The sequence below is a fragment of the Sparus aurata genome, chromosome 16, assembly GCF_900880675.1.
Source record: "Sparus aurata chromosome 16, fSpaAur1.1, whole genome shotgun sequence".
Taxonomy (NCBI): Eukaryota; Metazoa; Chordata; class Actinopteri; order Spariformes; family Sparidae; genus Sparus; species Sparus aurata.
In genome coordinates this window covers 11,755,612-11,765,359 of record NC_044202.1, presented here as the reverse complement: position 1 = coordinate 11,765,359, position 9,748 = coordinate 11,755,612, and the positions used below count along the sequence as shown (strand labels likewise).

The 9,748-nt window shown below is 40.2% G+C and overlaps 1 protein-coding gene across 2 annotated transcripts in view; it reads right to left on the bottom strand.

The window, feature by feature from the left end:
• Window positions 1-2,965: 2,965 nt before the first annotated feature.
• LOC115565784 (protein quaking-A) overlaps window positions 2,966-9,748 on the bottom strand; it is a 51,424-nt gene continuing 44,641 nt past the window's right edge. For both annotated transcript variants that reach the window (XM_030391291.1, XM_030391294.1), the window contains exon 7: window positions 2,966-9,486. In XM_030391291.1, coding sequence (XP_030247151.1) covers window positions 9,470-9,486 — 17 coding nt within the window. In that variant the 3' untranslated portion in view covers window positions 2,966-9,469. The remainder of the gene's footprint in view (window positions 9,487-9,748) is intronic.

Genomic DNA, 9,748 nt, shown 5'->3' with positions numbered 1-9,748 from the left:
GCACTCTGATGAATGCCCTATATTCATTCCACAGGAAGCTAGTTCATCTGTCACTACTGATGCAACCCTTCCACTCTAGCCCCCACGAAACACGCACACGCACACACACACACAAACCGTAGTTCTCTCTCTCTGATTAGTCTCCCAGCTGGTCTCTGCCACAAATGCTCCTTTGATGCATCTTCCCGGGGGCCAAAGCCACCATCGGCACCCTCCGCCACCTCCTCCCTTCCACTTTCTCCGCTCTTTTTCTCGCTTCCTGCATGACATTAAAGTCACTTCCAGCAGCCCCCTCGTGAACCGTTACTCCCCGCTGTCCTATTCAGCAGCGGCGGCGATGACAACGGCAGCAGCAGCAGCAGCAGCAGCATTAGCAGCTCTGTCCTCCAGCAAGAGGATGAGAGAGAAAAGAGAGGAAGATTTGTTCCTGTCTTTTCAGTTTTTTTTCCTTCTTTTCTTGCAGAGTTGAGGCGTAATGAAACGTCCACTTCAGAGCCCTTTGTTTTTTTTTGTTATCACTGCATAAAAAAGAAAAGGAGCGGGAATCTGAGTGTGGCTGCACATCTGCACCGCTGTGGTTCAAGTGCTTTATTTCCATGTGCACAACAATTACAGCAAAGCAGTCGCTGGCTGTGAGATTCTCCCTCCAGCAAAACAGCAAAACGAGAAAAAATGAGGGTCTAAATTGTGAAGAAGTCGAATGAGTTGATGAATAAGATCAAATGAATAGACAGGCACTGCACTTATAAGTAAATATACTGTGATATAAAAGGTAGTAAATAAATAAATATATACAGCGTGCGACAACAGCTGGCTCACTTCACCTCCTCCACTCATCAGCAGGCCCGTAGGAGCTGCATACTGGTGACTCGTCACTTTTGACAAGTGAGTAGGTGATAATCACCCACTCAAGCAGCAGGTTGCCATTACTTTCATTGCAGAATTAGGAATTCTGCCGCTTTCCTGTACGGGGCACATTTACATGCATCCGACTCCCCCAGTAACCCGGAGATGACACGGTGCGTTTGATGATCCGGGCGAACGTCAGCGAGGATGCGCGCTAGCTTACAGCGAACAGCTCACAACCGACGCCACCGAATACGAGGAGGACAAACAAGTGAAGCGCCGCGCTTGTTTCGATGAATTTAATTTATGCCGCCGTTGAAAGCCTTAATGTAGCGAATGTAGTGTTGGGATGACAGCGGCACATTAGCTGCAGCATTCGCAATTGTGAGAGCTGACAGGAGGCTAATCCACTTATTTGACCACAACTGAGCATGTACGATGTGATTATTAACTCTTCATTGTTTGGGTTCCCACAGACATGACACCTGCCATGTGTGCATCCTCTAAAGGTGGGGGCGGAGCATTCGGACAGGGGATGAATACAGGTGCTGCAGCGATGGACAGTATGAGAAAAAGCAAGTATATGAGTGACATTTTATAAAATGGTGGTGCTCATTGTTTATTTAATCAACGCATTCTTTTTTTTAAGATGTTTCACTTCTAATTGCATTTTCGCTTCCAAAATCCACGTAGCGCACCTTTCGATCCTTTGACATTTTCTTGCCAACACCCCAATTAAAGTATGAACCTGAAGTAAGCGCAATATTGAACCTTTAATTACATTTTTAAAATGTTCTTCTGACCTTTTTATGACACAACATGTAGGAAAAAGAATTGAAGTGGTAAATTGCAAAGTGAGCTTACACATTTGATGACTGTGGCGAATGTGTAAATGACCATAATTCCTTGTTGTCTCATGATATGACGCTATGGCTCCAGTTTGTTCGCCAGAATCGTGAACAGACAAAATCATGTACAGCGTGTTATCGGCGATAGTGATGTTTAGAATCAGTAAGACCCCAGAGAGTTCAAACTCGATCCCTAATGAAGAAATTTAAGCTCTAATGATAGGAAGTTTTATTTGAGCTGCTGCACACAGAGCGAACATCAATCAAATTCACTGTATATTGACCCCAAACAGAAGCAACAGCATTTTTTGTTTATTGTCTGGATGTGTTGCAGAGACAGTACACATATATCGTGAGCAGAGGGATTAATAAGATTCAGAGTTGATTGATCACTTTTATTATACAGGGTGAGGCTTCACACACGGAATTTTAAACACCTTTAAGGAGAATCTCTGCTGGAACTTCTGAGTGACGGATGACATTTAAGGATCGTAATATTCCCATTTAGTAAGTTTTGTAAAAAGGTCAAAGTACAACTTGAGTTAAAGTAGTGGAGTGAAAAGAACAATATTTACCTCCAAAATTCTCCGGAGTGGAGGTATGAAGTAGCACATAATGGAAGTACTCAAGTAAAGCACAAGCAGCTCAAAATTGTACCTTAGTTGCATTCCATCTCTGCTCGTTGTTGTAGCTTTTGGTGAGGGCTTGACCGCTGTGGTGAGTTTACTGAGGGAATGACAACACCAGCTGTGTAAAGTCAGACTTTATTAAAATAAATTCATCTCTAAACAGCGTCCCTGTTCCATTTGCAGTAAAGGAAAGTCGAAACTGAAGCCTCCCGGCTTCATGTCATCCGTCGCTGGCGGTGCAGGACAGTCAGACCACAATGGAGCGAAATACTGGCGATTTATGTTCAGTCTTTAAAAGTCAGTAAAAAAAAAAAAAAAAATCTCATCAGCCATAAATGGATTCGACCGCTAAATACCATCTTCGGAGAGAAAGCTTTCGCTCCGACCCTCGCAGGAGGTCAGCACTTCCAACGTTTCACCAACATCACACTAAAATCCAACAGAGGGCTTGATCTCACTTTAAGGGCTTAAGCGAGTTATTTTGCCCGCGTTGAACTTCAACATTTTTCTTTTTTTCCTGCGAATTGCGGCGCACCTACCTTTTTAAAAACATCAAAAAGTCACCGCAAACTCCACAGAAATGATGTCACCGATAAAGAAGCGCAGAAGCGAAAGGACCAGTCCAGGTAGAGCAGTCAGAGGGAAGCTTGTAAATATGGTTCTTTATTGCACACATGACATTTGTTTTCCTTTTTCTTTTTTTTTTCTTTTTTTTTTTGGTGTGAGCAACAAAAACTGGCATTACATGTTTTTACACCCTAGTCAAAATTCTCAGTCTAACCTGCTATAAAAACAAGGTAACACAAAACAAAATAAAGGCTACTTCACATAAAAACTTACAACTCCACGAAAAAAAAATCTCACAGATTTTTAGTGCACCACTATATGGATGAGGAACTTACAGTATATACCATACTAGTATGATTTTTAGGAAGAAAAAAAAGTTATATAGTTTTATCACAGTGAAAAAATAAAAGAAGAAAAAAAAAATTCCAGTGGGGCTTCAATTTTTTCTCATTCTGTATTTTGGTAGCATTTGCCCTTTAACCACCTGAGTGCTACATCGCTGAGACCAATACTGATTGGTTAACCTGCCGTTTAACTCATTGGAGGAATGTTTGTTAAACAGAACAGAGGAAAAAAATAAAATAAAAAGATTGACAGGTGAAGTAGGTAGTTAGTAGGTAAATACACTGAATGCCCTGCGACAGATTTGAAAAAGGCGGCGAGAACTCGGCCAGAGATGGCTGCAGCAGTATGCGAACATACTGTGGTCCAATCACAAGTTCTCGGTTGATCAAATTGGAAACATTAAACCAAGGTTTAATGGTGGGAAAACGTGACCAAATTCCCAAATCTTTGGTCAAACTTTTCCAGTTATGTACACAAAAAAAAATAAGCGTGGGCATTTAGTTTTTTTTTGTGCTCAACAAAAAAAAAAGAAGCTTTTGGCGAGATAAAGGGAGACAGAATTGGCACTTGAAAGATAGAGTACAAAAATATCTTGTGAGAAAAAAAGGCACTTTTAGGATTCACAGATGCAATATTTTAGGCAGTGATTGTTTTAATATTGTGCTGTGGAAAAATAACTTGCCACTTTCCCGCCTTTTTATCATCGGCTTGGTGATATAAAATTGACGGCATAGATACATCGACTGGACGGATTGTAGCTCAAGTTGCTCATTACGTTAAAAAAAAAAAAAAAAAAGGAGCCCGTCAAAAACATTAAAAAGGCCGATCCTACATTAATAAATAAAAACAGCTTATGGCTTGGATGTATAAAAAAAGGAGGGAAAACAATTTCGGCTCGCTGCCAGTAATCCAATCTCCGTCTCTTCTTGCTGGTGTACAAGCAGGTGTTACAGGCGAATAAACACCCCGTTTTCAGATCAAGGACAAAAAAATGTTAATTCCAGAAAGGAGAAATGTTAAGTTTCGATGTTAGCCACTTTTAATCCTTGTTCTTTTGCTTGCCAAGACATGAAGAGAATTTGCAAACATTTAAGGCCTTTTGTTGTGCAGAAGGAGAGAGGGAGGAAAAAAAAAAAAAAAAAAAAAAAAGATTCTTGAGGCATCACTCAGTGGGTTAAAGTAATAATCGGGATTAATGAAGTTAATCTTTTTTTTGCTTGTGTGTCAGTGTCAACACCTTGAATTAGTGGAAGAGGAAGGAAGCTGAATAGAGAGAGAGAAGAGCGGCTGAACGAAGTCAGGGACGAGTGCACTGACAGAAGTAGAATGAACAACACACACTGGCAGTGTTTCAGACAAAAAAAAAAAAAAAAACAATCCCCTAAAAAAACAAAAAACAAATACTGGCTAGCTGAGAGCCGTATCAGCATTTTTCCACTGGAAGGAATAGTAAGGTTGTTTTGATCCCAAAGTACTTCATATTGGCATGGTGTAGTGGTGTGTGTCTAAGCATTATGGATGCTCCCAAATGGCCCAGTATTAGCTATTATATCAATAAGCCGAATGGGGAGAAGTGTTCACCAAACAGGCAACAGCTGGTGATAACTGTAATGCCGCTATCCAGGCATAACAAGCCGTGGAAGCAATGGAGGAATAAAAAGAGCGGCGACAGCTTTAGACTATCACACAACTGCCATCTATAAATTCATACCCCCCCCTCCCCCGTGTCTGTTGTAAATAACCCTCTCCATCTATAATGTGCGCCGGGATGAGATGTCCTGCTCTGCATAATTCACAGTAAGATTAATCCTTTTGAGATGACGAACACGAACAGCATTTCAGCACAGATTAACGAACAGTTAGACAAAAGAGGAAAAAGTGGGACTTTTATCTTTGAGGGATTAAAAACATTGTGTGCAGACAGATCACCCCTTTTAGGTTTTTGTTTTTTTTTATAAAATCAGAAGGGAGCAGCTCACCCAGAAGTTAACCAGTGACCTCAAGTAACGTGCAGCTTACACCCCAGCTCCCCCCCCTCGACACTTCCTGTCCAGTCAGTGACACAGAAGGACGGGACAACTAACAAGAGAGATGGTCTCTAATAACAGAGGCGACGGACACAGCAGCAGTGTTGGAACTGAGCGGGGAGGGCAAGTATGAAGAGTGTCAGCAGATTTTCTCCAGCACAGAGGTGAGAGTGCGTGAGCGGTAGTGAGAGGGGGGGAGGGGGACGCTTATCAACTCGTGCAGTTTCCAGTTAGGTTGTGTGTGTGCGGAGTAGATTGCATGTATGTGCACAGTTGGCTTGGAAAGTGAGTGTGTGTGTGTGTGTGTGTGTGTGTGTGTGTGTGTGTGTGTAGTGTCAGTCAAGTCAGTGTAAGTGGTGGCCAGACACCAGTTTTAATCGTGTTAGTCCGTGAACCAGACCAAGGTAATACATTCATGAAACTGGTTAAAAACACAAGACAAAATATCAGCAAGTTAGTAAAATTCTTACTAAGAATGTTTTATTAAAATAAATGCCAAGAGGTTAATAAGAAAAATAACAGCATACACCATGAAAACTAAATGCAAGCATGTAAAAATACTTATGACAAGAAAAAACTAATAAAGTAAGCTAATGAGTTAAACAAGCTGGGAATTGGCAAGAAAAACAAAATATAACAGGGAAAAAAGGCAACACTCCCCACAAGAGACAGTTTTCAAGATGTAAAAGAGAAGGAGGGGGAGGGGGGGGGAGTTGCAGTGGGTTTCATTAAAAAAAAGCACTCAGAAACATGATTAATATACATATAAAATGAGATTAGAAAAATACATTATAAACCTGTAACAATGGCTGCTGTTAATTACATTATCATACATGTAGTAGGCAGGCCAGAGAGAATACGGTAGGTATAGAGTTAGCCTTTCACCTGATGGACTTTATCCAGCCTTTCACAATGACACAGCAAAGTTGTAACATTGCAGAGGGGAATTTTTTTTTTCTTAATACTGTCAAATGCTGAATAGCCATCTCTTGCTCCACTTTAATATTGCATTTCAATTTAAAATAATAACACTGAAAAAAGGAAAGAAAAATAAAAGATTCATTGACCTTTCGGTGTAACAGCATGATGAAAGAGCTATGAATAGAGAAACAAACTGCCAAGGGTAATATCTGGATCTGAGAACTCCTCGATTTAATATTATGAGTTGATTTCACCTTCCAGCAACAAACTGTCAGCTGTTTCAATAACTGGAAACTATTTGGCTGTGAAATAGAGTTGCTTGTATTATGCAGCATCCCATCTTGTCCATTATAAATCTCGTGATTGTATTGATAGTTTGTTGTCAATTTGACATCGGGAGATGTGGACTGGATGCTTTTTTTCCCCCCAAGTTTGCAGCTGTTGAAACAAGCGCCGACGGGGAGGACTCCCCCCCCCATTCTCTTGTCTCGTATCCGTTCCCTTGCATGTTATGTATTTTTCTCAGCTCATGATCAAAACATGTTCTGGCAGGCAGACTACTGCATTTGCTATTGGCAGTTCAATTTGTTCGAGGAAGTTAAGTCACAGTCACCAAAAAAAAAAAAAAATCAAGACAATATTTCATATGATCATTAAAATCTAAAATAAAAAGAGAACAAAACCTGCACATACAGCAGAGTAAAGGGCCATCAAGTCAAGGAAAAAAGAAGAAAATAAATTTCAGGAAGACAAAACCATGGCACATATTTTAGCTGGTCAAAACGACTGCTATTCTTTTTGCATAGAATAACTTCGGTAACACCACGATATGGTGGGAGCTACCCTGCTCGACTATTCAGAGCATGTAACACTAGCCATTCCTCTCTGCGCCATCTTGGTGGGTGCTGGATATTATTGAACACAACTGGAATACTCAGAAAACAGAAACCACTGTTGATAAGGCACTTTGATTTGATCCTTTGAAAAACTCTCTAGGCGTCTGTCTCGTTTCTGATCCTCGCTAGCTTTTTCAAGGGTTTACGACTGTTTTGGTCTTCGTCTTCCTTTTTCCAATCATATCCAAAAAAAGGTAACAGCACTTTTTTCCTCACCCACTTAGGTTTTTTCTGTCCCCTCCCCACCCCCCGATACTGTTTAACTTTTTTTTTTTTTGTTTATTTTTTCTGATTTTGTAACTGCAAGTAAAGTATCAAAAGCTAAAATTGCCAAAAATAGATTTTTCAATTTTTTTCTCTTCTCCAGCACCCTGTAAAATTATCTATGTTTTGTTCTCTTCTGTATTTGTATATGCAATGACAGATATCTACATTTTTATATATTTATATATATATATATTTATATATATATAAGACGTATGTATAAAGCAATTTGAACAGGCAGGCATGGCTTTCACATCCTATTTTTTCTTGAGAGAGTTGAACAAAAGATTGTGGGCTCAGGAGCTTGACTACGATCACGGGGAGGTGTGACACATTGTGGATGCGCTTTTGGATGGTTAGTCATGTGTTCAAAATAAACGTTTTATCATTTAAAAAAAAAAAGCTTTTGCTAATTTGCAGGAAGGCTCAGATTAAACCCGCCTGATGTCACAACTTAAATTTATCTGGGGTTTAAAAATAAGAAATAGAGTTAAACGAAAGAAAAAAATGGCCAAATGTTGAGATGCAAAACTAAACAAATAAACACTCTTTTGACAATGTGGCTGATGAGACAACTCAATATGGAAGCCAGGCATCATGACAAAAGCATTTATGTACAGAACTTCAAAGTGCCCTTCTCCCTAGCAATGGACTGTCATTGAGTAGCGTGTTTGATTTAGTGTTAATTGTCTGTATTCACCTCAGAAAAAAAATACTAATGGGTGAAAAAATCATCTAACTGACTGGCTGTCCGATCCAGCTGAAGGCAGGCACCACAAATTCACACCTTTCCAAACTCTAAAATCACAAAGAGAGCCCTCTATGAGACAGATGCATAATTGCAGATATATAATTCATTGGAAAACCCTTTGGCTAAATATGCACACTTAATACTTTTTTTTTTTTGTCTTTTTGATCACAGCTCAGCTAGCTCATCGAGATATTTCTCTAAATACATCAGGCACTGGATAATGGATGTAGTGTGGATGGGGGGCGTAGCAATGGTCAGTCGCTAATAAGCACTGCGCCAATGTCCCCGAAGCCTCAGCACACCCTACTTTCATTGTAGTATTAATTAAAAACACGCACACACACACAAAAACCCATCATCCCAAATAGTAACCTTCCCATCTTGCCTTTCATCATGTCTTTCTTTCTTTCTTTCTTTCTTTCTTTCTATCTCTCTGCAGCCTGCATCAAACATGAGATTGTGTTTTGTTTTCCAGAGATAACCACCTGCCTTATTGTGGGTAAACTTAAGAAACGCTAATTAGTCAAATATAAACAGAGAAACCAAAACCAAGTGGAGAAAATGACTCAAACATAAAAGGGGAAAAAAAAAAAAAACAAGACAGAAGAAAAAAACACATAAATCATAAAAAGCTCTTTTTGCAATCATTTCAGCCATGCTTTTTTAAAAACAGACAGAAAAGCTGTTTGGAGGTGCACACCCAGAATGTGTCAGCTCATAATTACATCTTAGAGCTCAACAAACTGCACTACATGTGAATAATGACAGAAATTAAACAAGTTAATGTGAGTGTATGTTCTCTTTCCTTCTATTTCTTTTTCTCTCCCGGTAGGTGGGTGGGTTGGAGCAGGATGGGGAGCGGGTGGGCTCTTATATTTAAGGGGGCGGGGGATTATGTCATTATTCTGAAACCAAATGGTTTGCGTCAAATACATATTGAACTTTTGATTCATACAAGTGAGGTCACCAAATTAGAGCGATTACAGGAGGGTGGGTGGGCGGGTCGGGGTGGGGGTCTTTATTGCTATATAATTCAGTGCAGATTTATGAGTAATACCACAAACACATCCACCCAGTGTATGATTCATGAAGAAAAAGAAAGAGAAAGAATGGGAATTGAACTCAATGAACAGAGGGAAAAAATGAATATAACACAACTTTGTTGTTGGGTTTGTTGTGTTTCTGTGAAGATTCTGCGTTGGTTTCTATTTTTGTTTGTCAGAACGTGTTAGGGTAACTGTACGGGCAGGCGCCTCTCTCTCTCTCACTTGCGTCCGAGAGGCTAGCAAAAGGCAATTACCAGTTAACTGATCAGCAGGCAGGCTTGGGGCGGCTCGTCATTGGGTGAAGAGTTCAGAGGTCAGAAGGTCATGTGTTAGTTGCCGGTGGCGGCTAGGTGGTTAGAAACAAAAACAAAACAAACAGAAAAAAAAGATAGAAAGGATATTAGTGTCAGCAAGAAGAGACTGGAATGACATCATTTTAACAATAAAATGAATGCAATCTCTTATGTCGCCCCACCCCTCCTAAATCCCCTGCCAATGTGAGATGAACCCAGCTAATCTCATTTTAATCATGACGCGCTCACGTCATGATCCGAACTACTAAAGCCCCCACCCCTGAATCAGGTAGCTTGGTGGTTTAATTTAAGCGC